At 60.4% G+C, this 17,583-nt stretch overlaps 1 protein-coding gene across 1 annotated transcript in view; it reads left to right on the forward strand.

Annotated features, from left to right (window-relative positions):
• The first annotated feature begins 10,334 nt into the window (after positions 1–10,334).
• The window catches only part of MUC16 (mucin 16, cell surface associated), a 46,537-nt gene continuing 39,288 nt past the window's right edge, over positions 10,335–17,583 (forward strand). Inside the window, exons 1-21 of the mRNA XM_064497259.1 lie at positions 10,335–10,637; positions 11,629–11,771; positions 11,884–11,951; positions 12,343–12,515; positions 12,827–12,853; positions 13,016–13,152; positions 13,285–13,352; positions 13,440–13,612; positions 13,727–13,753; positions 13,969–14,111; positions 14,224–14,291; positions 14,683–14,855; positions 15,167–15,193; positions 15,356–15,492; positions 15,625–15,692; positions 15,780–15,952; positions 16,067–16,093; positions 16,309–16,451; positions 16,564–16,631; positions 17,023–17,195; positions 17,507–17,533. Coding sequence (XP_064353329.1) covers positions 10,364–10,637; positions 11,629–11,771; positions 11,884–11,951; positions 12,343–12,515; positions 12,827–12,853; positions 13,016–13,152; positions 13,285–13,352; positions 13,440–13,612; positions 13,727–13,753; positions 13,969–14,111; positions 14,224–14,291; positions 14,683–14,855; positions 15,167–15,193; positions 15,356–15,492; positions 15,625–15,692; positions 15,780–15,952; positions 16,067–16,093; positions 16,309–16,451; positions 16,564–16,631; positions 17,023–17,195; positions 17,507–17,533 — 2,317 coding nt within the window. The 5' untranslated portion in view covers positions 10,335–10,363. The remainder of the gene's footprint in view (positions 10,638–11,628; positions 11,772–11,883; positions 11,952–12,342; positions 12,516–12,826; positions 12,854–13,015; positions 13,153–13,284; positions 13,353–13,439; positions 13,613–13,726; positions 13,754–13,968; positions 14,112–14,223; positions 14,292–14,682; positions 14,856–15,166; positions 15,194–15,355; positions 15,493–15,624; positions 15,693–15,779; positions 15,953–16,066; positions 16,094–16,308; positions 16,452–16,563; positions 16,632–17,022; positions 17,196–17,506; positions 17,534–17,583) is intronic.

The following is a 17,583-nucleotide window of genomic DNA, read 5'->3' on the forward strand; positions in this document are numbered from 1 at the left end:
AGCTGCAGAAACGGCCAGCACTGCTCCCCAGTCCACTTCTCCTCCCAAGACTACAGCTTCCCCCACTTCTGCTCTGGCACAAACTTCTGCTAGTGAGACAGCTGCTGCAGTCCTCTCCACCCGGGCAGAAACGCCTCGTCCAGCTCTTGCGATGACCACGGCAGCCACTTCTGGCCTGGCTGAAACATCCGCGCCTGCCCTTGCCTCAACCACAGCTCCAGAAATATCAGCTGCCCCAACGACGGTCCTCGCAGAAACATCCACCTCCGCACGCGGGACAACGCCACGTCCTGCAAGCACCTCGGCCGCTAGCTCCACCGCAGCTCTGGCGACCACTTCCCCAACCGAGACGACGCCTGCGGCCACCCCTGCTCTTGTAACGACGTCCACTAGCAGCGTCACAGGCACTTCACCCCTTGAGACAACTACCGCCATCACGTCTACAGCTGCAGAAACGGCCAGCACTGCTCCCCAGTCCACTTCTCCTCCCAAGACTACAGCTTCCCCCACTTCTGCTCTGGCACAAACTTCTGCTAGTGAGACAGCTGCTGCAGTCCTCTCCACCCGGGCAGAAACGCCTCGTCCAGCTCTTGCGATGACCACGGCAGCCACTTCTGGCCTGGCTGAAACATCCGCGCCTGCCCTTGCCACAAGCACAGCTCCAGAAATATCAGCTGCCCCAACGACGGTCCTCGCAGAAACATCCACCTCCGCACGCGGGACAACGCCACGTCCTGCAAGCACCTCGGCCGCTAGCTCCACCGCAGCTCTGGCGACCACTTCCCCAACCGAGACGACGCCTGCGGCCACCCCTGCTCTTGTAACGACGTCCACTAGCAGCGTCACAGGCACTTCACCCCTTGAGACAACTACCGCCATCACGTCTACAGCTGCAGAAACGGCCAGCACTGCTCCCCAGTCCACTTCTCCTCCCAAGACTACAGCTTCCCCCACTTCTGCTCTGGCACAAACTTCTGCTAGTGAGACAGCTGCTGCAGTCCTCTCCACCCGGGCAGAAACGCCTCGTCCAGCTCTTGCGATGACCACGGCAGCCACTTCTGGCCTGGCTGAAACATCCGCGCCTGCCCTTGCCTCAACCACAGCTCCAGAAATATCAGCTGCCCCAACGACGGTCCTCGCAGAAACATCCACCTCCGCACGCGGGACAACGCCACGTCCTGCAAGCACCTCGGCCGCTAGCTCCACCGCAGCTCTGGCGACCACTTCCCCAACCGAGACGACGCCTGCGGCCACCCCTGCTCTTGTAACGACGTCCACTAGCAGCGTCACAGGCACTTCACCCCTTGAGACAACTACCGCCATCACGTCTACAGCTGCAGAAACGGCCAGCACTGCTCCCCAGTCCACTTCTCCTCCCAAGACTACAGCTTCCCCCACTTCTGCTCTGGCACAAACTTCTGCTAGTGAGACAGCTGCTGCAGTCCTCTCCACCCGGGCAGAAACGCCTCGTCCAGCTCTTGCGATGACCACGGCAGCCACTTCTGGCCTGGCTGAAACATCCGCGCCTGCCCTTGCCACAAGCACAGCTCCAGAAATATCAGCTGCCCCAACGACGGTCCTCGCAGAAACATCCACCTCCGCACGCGGGACAACGCCACATCCTGCAAGCACCTCGGCCGCTAGCTCCACCGCAGCTCTGGCGACCACTTCCCCAACCGAGACGACGCCTGCGGCCACCCCTGCTCTTGTAACGACGTCCACTAGCAGCGTCACAGGCACTTCACCCCTTGAGACAGCTACCGCCATCACGTCTACAGCTGCAGAAACGGCCAGCACTGCTCCCCAGTCCACTTCTCCTCCCAAGACTACAGCTTCCCCCACTTCTGCTCTGGCACAAACTTCTGCTAGTGAGACAGCTGCTGCAGTCCTCTCCACCCGGGCAGAAACGCCTCGTCCAGCTCTTGCGATGACCACGGCAGCCACTTCTGGCCTGGCTGAAACATCCGCGCCTGCCCTTGCCACAAGCACAGCTCCAGAAATATCAGCTGCCCCAACGACGGTCCTCGCAGAAACATCCACCTCCGCACGCGGGACAACGCCACGTCCTGCAAGCACCTCGGCCGCTAGCTCCACCGCAGCTCTGGCGACCACTTCCCCAACCGAGACGACGCGTGCGGCCACCCCTGCTCTTGTAACGACGTCCACTAGCAGCGTCACAGGCACTTCACCCCTTGAGACAACTACCGCCATCACGTCTACAGCTGCAGAAACGGCCAGCACTGCTCCCCAGTCCACTTCTCCTCCCAAGACTACAGCTTCCCCCACTTCTGCTCTGGCACAAACTTCTGCTAGTGAGACAGCTGCTGCAGTCCTCTCCACCCGGGCAGAAACGCCTCGTCCAGCTCTTGCGATGACCACGGCAGCCACTTCTGGCCTGGCTGAAACATCCGCGCCTGCCCTTGCCTCAACCACAGCTCCAGAAATATCAGCTGCCCCAACGACGGTCCTCGCAGAAACATCCACCTCCGCACGCGGGACAACGCCACGTCCTGCAAGCACCTCGGCCGCTAGCTCCACCGCAGCTCTGGCGACCACTTCCCCAACCGAGACGACGCCTGCGGCCACCCCTGCTCTTGTAACGACGTCCACTAGCAGCGTCACAGGCACTTCACCCCTTGAGACAACTACCGCCATCACGTCTACAGCTGCAGAAACGGCCAGCACTGCTCCCCAGTCCACTTCTCCTGCCAAGACTACAGCTTCCCCCACTTCTGCTCTGGCACAAACTTCTGTTAGTGAGACAGCTGCTGCAGTCCTCTCCACCCGGGCAGAAACGCCTCGTCCAGCTCTTGCGATGACCACGGCAGCCACTTCTGGCCTGGCTGAAACATCCGCGCCTGCCCTTGCCACAAGCACAGCTCCAGAAATATCAGCTGCCCCAACGACGGTCCTCGCAGAAACATCCACCTCCGCACGCGGGACAACGCCACGTCCTGCAAGCACCTCGGCCGCTAGCTCCACCGCAGCTCTGGCGACCACTTCCCCAACCGAGACGACGCCTGCGGCCACCCCTGCTCTTGTAACGACGTCCACTAGCAGCGTCACAGGCACTTCACCCCTTGAGACAACTACCGCCGTCACGTCTACAGCTGCAGAAACGGCCAGCACTGCTCCCCAGTCCACTTCTCCTCCCAAGACTACAGCTTCCCCCACTTCTGCTCTGGCACAAACTTCTGCTAGTGAGACAGCTGCTGCAGTCCTCTCCACCCGGGCAGAAACGCCTCGTCCAGCTCTTGCGATGACCACGGCAGCCACTTCTGGCCTGGCTGAAACATCCGCGCCTGCCCTTGCCACAAGCACAGCTCCAGAAATATCAGCTGCCCCAACGACGGTCCTCGCAGAAACATCCACCTCCGCACGCGGGACAACGCCACGTCCTGCAAGCACCTCGGCCGCTAGCTCCACCGCAGCTCTGGCGACCACTTCCCCAACCGAGACGACGCCTGCGGCCACCCCTGCTCTTGTAACGACGTCCACTAGCAGCGTCACAGGCACTTCACCCCTTGAGACAACTACCGCCATCACGTCTACAGCTGCAGAAACGGCCAGCACTGCTCCCCAGTCCACTTCTCCTCCCAAGACTACAGCTTCCCCCACTTCTGCTCTGGCACAAACTTCTGCTAGTGAGACAGCTGCTGCAGTCCTCTCCACCCGGGCAGAAACGCCTCGTCCAGCTCTTGCGATGACCACGGCAGCCACTTCTGGCCTGGCTGAAACATCCGCGCCTGCCCTTGCCACAAGCACAGCTCCAGAAATATCAGCTGCCCCAACGACGGTCCTCGCAGAAACATCCACCTCCGCACGCGGGACAACGCCACGTCCTGCAAGCACCTCGGCCGCTAGCTCCACCGCAGCTCTGGCGACCACTTCCCCAACCGAGACGACGCCTGCGGCCACCCCTGCTCTTGTAACGACGTCCACTAGCAGCGTCACAGGCACTTCACCCCTTGAGACAACTACCGCCGTCACGTCTACAGCTGCAGAAACGGCCAGCACTGCTCCCCAGTCCACTTCTCCTCCCAAGACTACAGCTTCCCCCACTTCTGCTCTGGCACAAACTTCTGCCAGTGAGACAGCTGCTGCAGTCCTCTCCACCCGGGCAGAAACGCCTCGTCCAGCTCTTGCGATGACCACGGCAGCCACTTCTGGCCTGGCTGAAACATCCGCGCCTGCCCTTGCCACAAGCACAGCTCCAGAAATATCAGCTGCCCCAACGACGGTCCTCGCAGAAACATCCACCTCCGCACGCGGGACAACGCCACGTCCTGCAAGCACCTCGGCCGCTAGCTCCACCGCAGCTCTGGCGACCACTTCCCCAACCGAGACGACGCGTGCGGCCACCCCTGCTCTTGTAACGACGTCCACTAGCAGCGTCACAGGCACTTCACCCCTTGAGACAACTACCGCCATCACGTCTACAGCTGCAGAAACGGCCAGCACTGCTCCCCAGTCCACTTCTCCTCCCAAGACTACAGCTTCCCCCACTTCTGCTCTGGCACAAACTTCTGCTAGTGAGACAGCTGCTGCAGTCCTCTCCACCCGGGCAGAAACGCCTCGTCCAGCTCTTGCGATGACCACGGCAGCCACTTCTGGCCTGGCTGAAACATCCGCGCCTGCCCTTGCCTCAACCACAGCTCCAGAAATATCAGCTGCCCCAACGACGGTCCTCGCAGAAACATCCACCTCCGCACGCGGGACAACGCCACGTCCTGCAAGCACCTCGGCCGCTAGCTCCACCGCAGCTCTGGCGACCACTTCCCCAACCGAGACGACGCCTGCGGCCACCCCTGCTCTTGTAACGACGTCCACTAGCAGCGTCACAGGCACTTCACCCCTTGAGACAACTACCGCCATCACGTCTACAGCTGCAGAAACGGCCAGCACTGCTCCCCAGTCCACTTCTCCTGCCAAGACTACAGCTTCCCCCACTTCTGCTCTGGCACAAACTTCTGCTAGTGAGACAGCTGCTGCAGTCCTCTCCACCCGGGCAGAAACGCCTCGTCCAGCTCTTGCGATGACCACGGCAGCCACTTCTGGCCTGGCTGAAACATCCGCGCCTGCCCTTGCCACAAGCACAGCTCCAGAAATATCAGCTGCCCCAACGACGGTCCTCGCAGAAACATCCACCTCCGCACGCGGGACAACGCCACGTCCTGCAAGCACCTCGGCCGCTAGCTCCACCGCAGCTCTGGCGACCACTTCCCCAACCGAGACGACGCCTGCGGCCACCCCTGCTCTTGTAACGACGTCCACTAGCAGCGTCACAGGCACTTCACCCCTTGAGACAACTACCGCCGTCACGTCTACAGCTGCAGAAACGGCCAGCACTGCTCCCCAGTCCACTTCTCCTCCCAAGACTACAGCTTCCCCCACTTCTGCTCTGGCACAAACTTCTGCTAGTGAGACAGCTGCTGCAGTCCTCTCCACCCGGGCAGAAACGCCTCGTCCAGCTCTTGCGATGACCACGGCAGCCACTTCTGGCCTGGCTGAAACATCCGCGCCTGCCCTTGCCACAAGCACAGCTCCAGAAATATCAGCTGCCCCAACGACGGTCCTCGCAGAAACATCCACCTCCGCACGCGGGACAACGCCACGTCCTGCAAGCACCTCGGCCGCTAGCTCCACCGCAGCTCTGGCGACCACTTCCCCAACCGAGACGACGCCTGCGGCCACCCCTGCTCTTGTAACGACGTCCACTAGCAGCGTCACAGGCACTTCACCCCTTGAGACAACTACCGCCATCACGTCTACAGCTGCAGAAACGGCCAGCACTGCTCCCCAGTCCACTTCTCCTCCCAAGACTACAGCTTCCCCCACTTCTGCTCTGGCACAAACTTCTGCTAGTGAGACAGCTGCTGCAGTCCTCTCCACCCGGGCAGAAACGCCTCGTCCAGCTCTTGCGATGACCACGGCAGCCACTTCTGGCCTGGCTGAAACATCCGCGCCTGCCCTTGCCACAAGCACAGCTCCAGAAATATCAGCTGCCCCAACGACGGTCCTCGCAGAAACATCCACCTCCGCACGCGGGACAACGCCACGTCCTGCAAGCACCTCGGCCGCTAGCTCCACCGCAGCTCTGGCGACCACTTCCCCAACCGAGACGACGCCTGCGGCCACCCCTGCTCTTGTAACGACGTCCACTAGCAGCGTCACAGGCACTTCACCCCTTGAGACAACTACCGCCGTCACGTCTACAGCTGCAGAAACGGCCAGCACTGCTCCCCAGTCCACTTCTCCTCCCAAGACTACAGCTTCCCCCACTTCTGCTCTGGCACAAACTTCTGCCAGTGAGACAGCTGCTGCAGTCCTCTCCACCCGGGCAGAAACGCCTCGTCCAGCTCTTGCGATGACCACGGCAGCCACTTCTGGCCTGGCTGAAACATCCGCGCCTGCCCTTGCCACAAGCACAGCTCCAGAAATATCAGCTGCCCCAACGACGGTCCTCGCAGAAACATCCACCTCCGCACGCGGGACAACGCCACGTCCTGCAAGCACCTCGGCCGCTAGCTCCACCGCAGCTCTGGCGACCACTTCCCCAACCGAGACGACGCCTGCGGCCACCCCTGCTCTTGTAACGACGTCCACTAGCAGCGTCACAGGCACTTCACCCCTTGAGACAACTACCGCCATCACGTCTACAGCTGCAGAAACGGCCAGCACTGCTCCCCAGTCCACTTCTCCTCCCAAGACTACAGCTTCCCCCACTTCTGCTCTGGCACAAACTTCTGCTAGTGAGACAGCTGCTGCAGTCCTCTCCACCCGGGCAGAAACGCCTCGTCCAGCTCTTGCGATGACCACGGCAGCCACTTCTGGCCTGGCTGAAACATCCGCGCCTGCCCTTGCCACAAGCACAGCTCCAGAAATATCAGCTGCCCCAACGACGGTCCTCGCAGAAACATCCACCTCCGCACGCGGGACAACGCCACGTCCTGCAAGCACCTCGGCCGCTAGCTCCACCGCAGCTCTGGCGACCACTTCCCCAACCGAGACGACGCCTGCGGCCACCCCTGCTCTTGTAACGACGTCCACTAGCAGCGTCACAGGCACTTCACCCCTTGAGACAACTACCGCCATCACGTCTACAGCTGCAGAAACGGCCAGCACTGCTCCCCAGTCCACTTCTCCTCCCAAGACTACAGCTTCCCCCACTTCTGCTCTGGCACAAACTTCTGCTAGTGAGACAGCTGCTGCAGTCCTCTCCACCCGGGCAGAAACGCCTCGTCCAGCTCTTGCGATGACCACGGCAGCCACTTCTGGCCTGGCTGAAACATCCGCGCCTGCCCTTGCCACAAGCACAGCTCCAGAAATATCAGCTGCCCCAACGACGGTCCTCGCAGAAACATCCACCTCCGCACGCGGGACAACGCCACGTCCTGCAAGCACCTCGGCCGCTAGCTCCACCGCAGCTCTGGCGACCACTTCCCCAACCGAGACGACGCCTGCGGCCACCCCTGCTCTTGTAACGACGTCCACTAGCAGCGTCACAGGCACTTCACCCCTTGAGACAACTACCGCCATCACGTCTACAGCTGCAGAAACGGCCAGCACTGCTCCCCAGTCCACTTCTCCTCCCAAGACTACAGCTTCCCCCACTTCTGTTCTGGCACAAACTTCTGCTAGTGAGACAGCTGCTGCAGTCCTCTCCACCCGGGCAGAAACGCCTCGTCCAGCTCTTGCGATGACCACGGCAGCCACTTCTGGCCTGGCTGAAACATCCGCGCCTGCCCTTGCCACAAGCACAGCTCCAGAAATATCAGCTGCCCCAACGACGGTCCTCGCAGAAACATCCACCTCTGCACGCGGGACAACGCCACGTCCTGCAAGCACCTCGGCCGCTAGCTCCACCGCAGCTCTGGCGACCACTTCCCCAACCGAGACGACGCCTGCGGCCACCCCTGCTCTTGTAACGACGTCCACTAGCAGCGTCACAGGCACTTCACCCCTTGAGACAACTACCGCCATCACGTCTACAGCTGCAGAAACGGCCAGCACTGCTCCCCAGTCCACTTCTCCTCCCAAGACTACAGCTTCCCCCACTTCTGCTCTGGCACAAACTTCTGCTAGTGAGACAGCTGCTGCAGTCCTCTCCACCCGGGCAGAAACGCCTCGTCCAGCTCTTGCGATGACCACGGCAGCCACTTCTGGCCTGGCTGAAACATCCGCGCCTGCCCTTGCCACAAGCACAGCTCCAGAAATATCAGCTGCCCCAACGACGGTCCTCGCAGAAACATCCACCTCCGCACGCGGGACAACGCCACGTCCTGCAAGCACCTCGGCCGCTAGCTCCACCGCAGCTCTGGCGACCACTTCCCCAACCGAGACGACGCCTGCGGCCACCCCTGCTCTTGTAACGACGTCCACTAGCAGCGTCACAGGCTCTTCACCCCTTGAGACAACTACCGCCATCACGTCTACAGCTGCAGAAACGGCCAGCACTGCTCCCCAGTCCACTTCTCCTCCCAAGACTACAGCTTCCCCCACTTCTGCTCTGGCACAAACTTCTGCTAGTGAGACAGCTGCTGCAGTCCTCTCCACCCGGGCAGAAACGCCTCGTCCAGCTCTTGCGATGACCACGGCAGCCACTTCTGGCCTGGCTGAAACATCCGCGCCTGCCCTTGCCACAAGCACAGCTCCAGAAATATCAGCTGCCCCAACGACGGTCCTCGCAGAAACATCCACCTCCGCACGCGGGACAACGCCACGTCCTGCAAGCACCTCGGCCGCTAGCTCCACCGCAGCTCTGGCGACCACTTCCCCAACCGAGACGACGCCTGCGGCCACCCCTGCTCTTGTAACGACGTCCACTAGCAGCGTCACAGGCACTTCACCCCTTGAGACAACTACCGCCATCACGTCTACAGCTGCAGAAACGGCCAGCACTGCTCCCCAGTCCACTTCTCCTCCCAAGACTACAGCTTCCCCCACTTCTGCTCTGGCACAAACTTCTGCTAGTGAGACAGCTGCTGCAGTCCTCTCCACCCGGGCAGAAACGCCTCGTCCAGCTCTTGCGATGACCACGGCAGCCACTTCTGGCCTGGCTGAAACATCCGCGCCTGCCCTTGCCACAAGCACAGCTCCAGAAATATCAGCTGCCCCAACGACGGTCCTCGCAGAAACATCCACCTCCGCACGCGGGACAACGCCACGTCCTGCAAGCACCTCGGCCGCTAGCTCCACCGCAGCTCTGGCGACCACTTCCCCAACCGAGACGACGCCTGCGGCCACCCCTGCTCTTGTAACGACGTCCACTAGCAGCGTCACAGGCACTTCACCCCTTGAGACAACTACCGCCATCACGTCTACAGCTGCAGAAACGGCCAGCACTGCTCCCCAGTCCACTTCTCCTCCCAAGACTACAGCTTCCCCCACTTCTGCTCTGGCACAAACTTCTGCTAGTGAGACAGCTGCTGCAGTCCTCTCCACCCGGGCAGAAACGCCTCGTCCAGCTCTTGCGATGACCACGGCAGCCACTTCTGGCCTGGCTGAAACATCCGCGCCTGCCCTTGCCACAAGCACAGCTCCAGAAATATCAGCTGCCCCAACGACGGTCCTCGCAGAAACATCCACCTCCGCACGCGGGACAACGCCACGTCCTGCAAGCACCTCGGCCGCTAGCTCCACCGCAGCTCTGGCGACCACTTCCCCAACCGAGACGACGCCTGCGGCCACCCCTGCTCTTGTAACGACGTCCACTAGCAGCGTCACAGGCACTTCACCCCTTGAGACAACTACCGCCATCACGTCTACAGCTGCAGAAACGGCCAGCACTGCTCCCCAGTCCACTTCTCCTCCCAAGACTACAGCTTCCCCCACTTCTGCTCTGGCACAAACTTCTGCTAGTGAGACAGCTGCTGCAGTCCTCTCCACCCGGGCAGAAACGCCTCGTCCAGCTCTTGCGATGACCACGGCAGCCACTTCTGGCCTGGCTGAAACATCCGCGCCTGCCCTTGCCACAAGCACAGCTCCAGAAATATCAGCTGCCCCAACGACGGTCCTCGCAGAAACATCCACCTCCGCACGCGGGACAACGCCACGTCCTGCAAGCACCTCGGCCGCTAGCTCCACCGCAGCTCTGGCGACCACTTCCCCAACCGAGACGACGCCTGCGGCCACCCCTGCTCTTGTAACGACGTCCACTAGCAGCGTCACAGGCACTTCACCCCTTGAGACAACTACCGCCATCACGTCTACAGCTGCAGAAACGGCCAGCACTGCTCCCCAGTCCACTTCTCCTCCCAAGACTACAGCTTCCCCCACTTCTGCTCTGGCACAAACTTCTGCTAGTGAGACAGCTGCTGCAGTCCTCTCCACCCGGGCAGAAACGCCTCGTCCAGCTCTTGCGATGACCACGGCAGCCACTTCTGGCCTGGCTGAAACATCCACGCCTGCCCTTGCCACAACCGTTCTTCCTGTGGTAACTGCAGTAGGTGCATCTACTGGTTCAGAAACGTCTGCTGCTCTTTTTGTCAATCCTCTATTTCCCGGAACAACTGCATTTGTTACCAGTTCTTCTAAAGGTATTTCCCAAAGTACAATCATTCCTTTGTCCAGTGTCAGAAGCACAGCCTCTGCCGAAAGGACATCAATTCTTACTGTTGCTGGCACTCCAGAAACATGTAAGTTCCTTATTTTCGTTTTATTTTATGATTTTTGTGAGGAGATTATAGATTTTAATTCTAAAAGTTCTAACAGGTTTTTTTATAGCAGCTTTGATAGGAACATTATTATGGCCAGATTTTTTCATGTGATTGCCTCATAAAACTGTATTCCTGGAAAAAGTATTAAGCTTTTATTTAAGGAAAGGTATTTTTACCCTTTGTGGGTACTGCACTGTCCTGAAAATAATATTATTGCAATAGTATTATATTGTGATAATGATACTGTTGTTACTCGCGAATGCAGAGAAACCCTAAAGAACATAGTCTTCTTATAAAGCCACAGAATAAATCAGTCCCTTTGTAGTAAGAGTATCATTTAAATTAAATAACTTAACTAAAACTGAAGGTTAGTTCAGAGATGTTTCTTTATGGCCAGGGAGCAGGTCACTGACTAAAATAATTTCCAGGAACATCAGTGACGAATTCTTCCTTTCTAAAAAAAAGATTCCATCCTCTGTGTTTTTTCCTAAAGATATACTAGTGTATATTGCGCATGCAAAGTGACCTCTAAAAGGAATGCCCTAGGAAGACTAAAGTGAGTCTGTGCACAGTCTCTGAAATTAAAATGTTTTCTACAGGCTTAATTAAATGGCCACACTGGAGACATGTGAAAAACCTTTGTATTCCAACAATATCTCAAACACAAGGATAACCATGCTGAGTATTCTAATTGTTCTCTCAGATTAAATATAACCTACTGAGGAGCACCTCGTTTAAATACTATTGATATTAGCAATGTGAAACGAGGGAGTTATTCTAAAAACTGATGTGCAGGCTTTCTAAAGACCATTCTAGACACATGAAAATGTGATAATTACCAGCTGGGGTCCACAACAGATGAACCCAGGGACAGACCGAGAAGAGAGAGGAGGAATGGCTAGCTGGAGACATCTCCGTGTCTCAACTCAAATCTTTCGACCTTTTCATTGCCCATCTGTGCTCCTTGCAGCTGCCATCCCCACACGGACACCAGCTCCCGCCCTTGAGCGTTTCACCATCAACTTCACCATCACCAATCTCCCCTACAATTCCGACCTGGCAATTCCTCACTCGGCAAAGCGCAACACTACCCAGAGAGTCATGAGCACCCTGGTAAGCAGCCCACCACCGCTCTGCCACGGCCATGAGGCCTGCTGGCCTCGTGGGCTGGCAGGTGTGCGGGAGTAGGGCAATGGGTTAATTTGGAATCACCTCCCCTTGGCAGCTCAACCAGCTTCTGAAGGAAGCCAGCATCGGCCCTGCTTTCCTCGGATGCGAACCGACAGCTTTCAGGTGAGGGGCCAGGCCCAGCAGATTCCCTTGGCGGGTCCCAGGCTCAGGCAGCCTGGCACGCTCCGGCTCTGTCCACCCCCTGGGGCTACGGAGGCAGGACCTTGTCCCTGTTGTCCTCCCATCTCCGGGCTTGCCCCTGCTGCTCGCCCTCCCACCCGTGGAGGGTCTGGCCCGGCCCCGGGACGACTCCGGCACCTTGCGTGGCCTGAGGCGATGGGAACGACCGCAGGGTCAGAGTGCAGCCAGGAGAGCAGTGGCAAGCGTCCACGTGCGGGCAGGGAATGCCGTGCATGCGTTCCCATGAGGAGACGGCTGTGGAAGCCCTAACGCCTGCCCTTGCAACGAGCGGGTGCACAGAAGACGTGCTCAGGCATCGCCTTGTGTTCTTCAGGCCCGTGAGGCAAGGGGACAACACGCAGGTGGACGCCGTCTGCAGCTACAGGAACGACTCCTCCGCCCCGGCGTTGGACAGGGTGGGCCTTTACCACGAAGTGAGCAACAAGACCAAAGGCATCACGCAGCTGGGCCCCTACAGCCTGGACGAGGCCAGCCTCTACGTCAATGGTAAGCACCTGTTCTCCGGCAAGCCTTTTTGCCCCGTGCCCTGCGTGCGTCCGCCGTGCCTGGATAGGAGTCATGCAGAGTGTCGGACAGCCCGTACTGCAACATGCTGGACTCTCTTCCCTGCAGGCTGATTTAGGCACGGCTGGCAGTGTCATCAGCCCAGCGCGACTTACTCATTTCCCAGCATGGCCACGGGGCTCACAGACATGTCCCCCAGGCTCTCGCTTTCCCCGCTTGCCTTCCCCAAAATTGTCAGAGTGCCCCTTGACCACCTCCTGCTGCCCAGCTAACGCATTTCTCTCTCCTTGCAGAGTACAACGAGCCGCCGCTGCTGCCAAGTGAGTATCTGCAGGAGCTGGCTGTAGTGGGAGAAGGGGCAATGGCCGGGGCCCCTTGGGGCAGAGTTTCCTGCCCACAGGCTCTCGCCTGCTCCGCGGGGCCTGCCTGCAGGCGGGCAGGTCTAGCGATGGCCCGCTCTGATGCTGCTCTCCTTTCCGTAGCAGCCAGGCCCACTACAGCCCCCACCCTGCTACGGTTCACCCTCAACTTGACCCTCACCAGTCTCGCCCACACCCAAGAGCTGGCAACTCCCCACTCCAGGGAATTCAACGAGACGCAAAAAGCCTTAACCTCCTTGGTAAGCGCCGGCCTGTCTGCCCTCGCTCCCTCCTTCACAGCCACCTCGCGTTCCACTGGGCATGGGCTGCTCTTGAGGAATGCCAGCTCTTTGGGGCACGATCATGAGCTCCCCCACCCCTCTCTTTGGCAGCTCGACCCCATCTTTGGCAAGAGCAGCCTGGGCCCCGCTTACGTGGGATGCACGGTGACAGCGTTCAGGTAGGTGCGCCGGAGACGCCGCCGAGGCTCCAGGCCCTCTGCCTTGGCACCGCGCAGCCCAAACTAACCCCACGTTTCCTGTGCCAGGGCTGAAGCGCGTGGCAGCGGCACCGTGGCAGACGCCGTCTGCAGCTACAGGAACGACTCCTCCGCCGCGGCGTTGGACAGGGTGGGCCTTTACCACGAAGTGAGCAACAAGACCAAAGGCATCACGCAGCTGGGCCCCTACAGCCTGGACGAGGCCAGCCTCTACGTCAACGGTAGGCACCAAGGCCTCCCCACCTCTCTGCCCTCCTGCAGCAGCCTTTTGTTCTCAGCAGCCTTCCCCCGTGCCCGTTCCCAGCTCCAGCTCGTGACTGGCTCTCTCTTTGCAGGTTACAACGAACAGCCCGAGCTGCCACGTGAGTAGCTTTCAGGGGAGGGTTGGCGTCCAAAGACGCCGGTCTCCGCTGCCTGGCTGAGGCAGTCGGGGGGAGTGTGGAGCACGCTGACCTTCCGCCGCGAGACGCGGGCCAGGAAGGAGGGGTGGCTGTCGGGAGACCTTTGCCTTTCTCCACGCAAAGCCTTGACGGCCTGGCTCTTGCACCTTTTCATTGCCCATCTGTGCTCCTTGCAGCTGCCATCCCCACACGGACACCAGCTCCCGCCCTTGAGCGTTTCACCATCAACTTCACCATCACCAATCTCCCCTACAATTCCGACCTGGCAATTCCTCACTCGGCAAAGCGCAACACTACCCAGAGAGTCATGAGCGCCCTGGTAAGCAGCCCACCACCGCTCTGCCACGGCCATGAGGCCTGCTGGCCTCGTGGGCTGGCAGGCGTGCGGGAGTAGGGCAATGGGTTAATTTGGAATCACCTCCCCTTGGCAGCTCAACCAGCTTCTGAAGGAAGCCAGCATCGGCCCTGCTTTCCTCGGATGCGAACCGACAGCTTTCAGGTGAGGGGCCAGGCCCAGCAGATTCCCTTGGCGGGTCCCAGGCTCAGGCAGCCTGGCACGCTCCGGCTCTGTCCACCCCCTGGGGCTACGGAGGCCGGACCTTGTCCCTGTTGTCCTCCCATCTCCGGGCTTGCCCCTGCTGCTCGCCCTCCCACCCGTGGAGGGTCTGGCCCGGCCCCGGGACGACTCCGGCACCTTGCGTGGCCTGAGGCGATGGGAACGACCGCAGGGTCAGAGTGCAGCCAGGAGAGCAGTGGCAAGCGTCCACGTGTGGGTGGGGAATGCTGCGCATGCGTTCCCATGAGGAGACGGCTGTGGAAGCCCTAACGCCTGCCCTTGCAACGAGTGGGTGCAGAGAAGACGTGCTCAGGCATCGCCTTGTGTTCTTCAGGCCCGTGAGGCAAGGGGACAACACGCAGGTGGACGCCGTCTGCAGCTACAGGAACGACTCCTCCGCCCCGGCGTTGGACAGGGTGGGCCTTTACCACGAAGTGAGCAACAAGACCAAAGGCATCACGCAGCTGGGCCCCTACAGCCTGGACGAGGCCAGCCTCTACGTCAATGGTAAGCACCTGTTCTCCGGCAAGCCTTTTTGCCCCGTGCCCTGCGTGCGTCCGCCGTGCCTGGATAGGAGTCATGCAGAGTGTCGGACAGCCCGTACTGCAACATGCTGGACTCTCTTCCCTGCAGGCTGATTTAGGCACGGCTGGCAGTGTCATCCGCCCAGCGCGACTTACTCATTTCCCAGCATGGCCACGGGGCTCACAGACGTGTCCCCCAGGCTCTCGCTTTCCCCGCTTGCCTTCCCCAAAATTGTCAGAGTGCCCCTTGACCACCTCCTGCTGCCCAGCTAACGCATTTCTCTCTCCTTGCAGAGTACAACGAGCCGCCGCTGCTGCCAAGTGAGTATCTGCAGGAGCTGGCTGTAGTGGGAGAAGGGGCAATGGCCGGGGCCCCTTGCGGCAGAGTTTCCTGCCCACAGGCTCTCGCCTGCTCCGCGGGGCCTGCCTGCAGGCGGGCAGGTCTAGCGATGGCCCGCTCTGACGCTGCTCTCCTTTCCGTAGCAGCCAGGCCCACTACAGCCCCCACCCTGCTACGGTTCACCCTCAACTTGACCCTCACCAGTCTCGCCCACACCCAAGAGCTGGCAACTCCCCACTCCAGGGAATTCAACGAGACGCAAAAAGCCTTAACCTCCTTGGTAAGCGCCGGCCTGTCTGCCCTCGCTCCCTCCTTCACAGCCACCTCGCGTTCCACTGGGCATGGGCTGCTCTTGAGGAATGCCAGCTCTTTGGGGCACGATCATGAGCTCCCCCACCCCTCTCTTTGGCAGCTCGACCCCATCTTTGGCAAGAGCAGCCTGGGCCCCGCTTACGTGGGATGCGCGGTGACAGCGTTCAGGTAGGTGCGCCGGAGACGCCGCCGAGGCTCCAGGCCCTCTGCCTTGGCACCGCGCAGCCCAAACTAACCCCACGTTTCCTGTGCCAGGGCTGAAGCGCGTGGCAGCGGCACCGTGGCAGACGCCGTCTGCAGCTACAGGAACGACTCCTCCGCCGCGGCGTTGGACAGGGTGGGCCTTTACCACGAAGTGAGCAACAAGACCAAAGGCATCACGCAGCTGGGCCCCTACAGCCTGGACGAGGCCAGCCTCTACGTCAACGGTAGGCACCAAGGCCTCCCCACCTCTCTGCCCTCCTGCAGCAGCCTTTTGTTCTCAGCAGCCTTCCCCCGTGCCCGTTCCCAGCTCCAGCTCATGACTGGCTCTCTCTTTGCAGGTTACAACGAACAGCCCGAGCTGCCACGTGAGTAGCTTTCAGGGGAGGGTTGGCGTCCAAAGACGCGGGTCTCTGCTGCCTGGCTGAGGCAGTCGGGGGGAGTGTGGAGCACGCTGACCTTCCGCCACGAGACGCGGGCCAGGAAGGAGGGGTGGCTGTCGGGAGACCTTTGCCTTTCTCCACGCAAAGCCTTGACGGCCTGGCTCTTGCACCTTTTCATTGCCCATCTGTGCTCCTTGCAGCTGCCATCCCCACACGGACACCAGCTCCCGCCCTTGAGCATTTCACCATCAACTTCACCATCACCAATCTCCCCTACAATTCCGACCTGGCAATTCCTCACTCGGCAAAGCGCAACACTACCCAGAGAGTCATGAGCACCCTGGTAAGCAGCCCACCACCGCTCTGCCACGGCCATGAGGCCTGCTGGCCTCGTGGGCTGGCAGGTGTGCGGGAGTAGGGCAATGGGTTAATTTGGAATCACCTCCCCTTGGCAGCTCAACCAGCTTCTGAAGGAAGCCAGCATCGGCCCTGCTTTCCTCGGATGCGAACCGACAGCTTTCAGGTGAGGGGCCAGGCCCAGCAGATTCCCTTGGCGGGTCCCAGGCTCAGGCAGCCTGGCACGCTCCGGCTCTGTCCACCCCCTGGGGCTACGGAGGCCGGACCTTGTCCCTGTTGTCCTCCCATCTCCGGGCTTGCCCCTGCTGCTCGCCCTCCCACCCGTGGAGGGTCTGGCCCGGCCCCGGGACGACTCCGGCACCTTGCGTGGCCTGAGGCGATGGGAACGACCGCAGGGTCAGAGTGCAGCCAGGAGAGCAGTGGCAAGCGTCCACGTGCGGGCAGGGAATGCCGTGCATGCGTTCCCATGAGGAGACGGCTGTGGAAGCCCTAACGCCTGCCCTTGCAACGAGCGGGTGCACAGAAGACGTGCTCAGGCATCGCCTTGTGTTCTTCAGGCCCGTGAGGCAAGGGGACAACACGCAGGTGGACGCCGTCTGCAGCTACAGGAACGACTCCTCCGCCCCGGCGTTGGACAGGGTGGGCCTTTACCACGAAGTGAGCAACAAGACCAAAGGCATCACGCAGCTGGGCCCCTACAGCCTGGACGAGGCCAGCCTCTACGTCAATGGTAAGCACCTGTTCTCCGGCAAGCCTTTTTGCCCCGTGCCCTGCGTGCGTCCGCCGTGCCTGGATAGGAGTCATGCAGAGTGTCGGACAGCCCGTACTGCAACATGCTGGACTCTCTTCCCTGCAGGCTGATTTAGGCACGGCTGGCAGTGTCATCCGCCCAGCGCGACTTACTCATTTCCCAGCATGGCCACGGGGCTCACAGACATGTCCCCCAGGCTCTCGCTTTCCCCGCTTGCCTTCCCCAAAATTGTCAGAGTGCCCCTTGACCACCTCCTGCTGCCCAGCTAACGCATTTCTCTCTCCTTGCAGAGTACAACGAGCCGCCGCTGCTGCCAAGTGAGTATCTGCAGGAGCTGGCTGTAGTGGGAGAAGGGGCAATGGCCGGG

The sequence above is a fragment of the Dromaius novaehollandiae genome, chromosome 25 (genome assembly GCF_036370855.1).
Source record: "Dromaius novaehollandiae isolate bDroNov1 chromosome 25, bDroNov1.hap1, whole genome shotgun sequence".
Taxonomy (NCBI): domain Eukaryota; kingdom Metazoa; phylum Chordata; class Aves; order Casuariiformes; family Dromaiidae; genus Dromaius; species Dromaius novaehollandiae.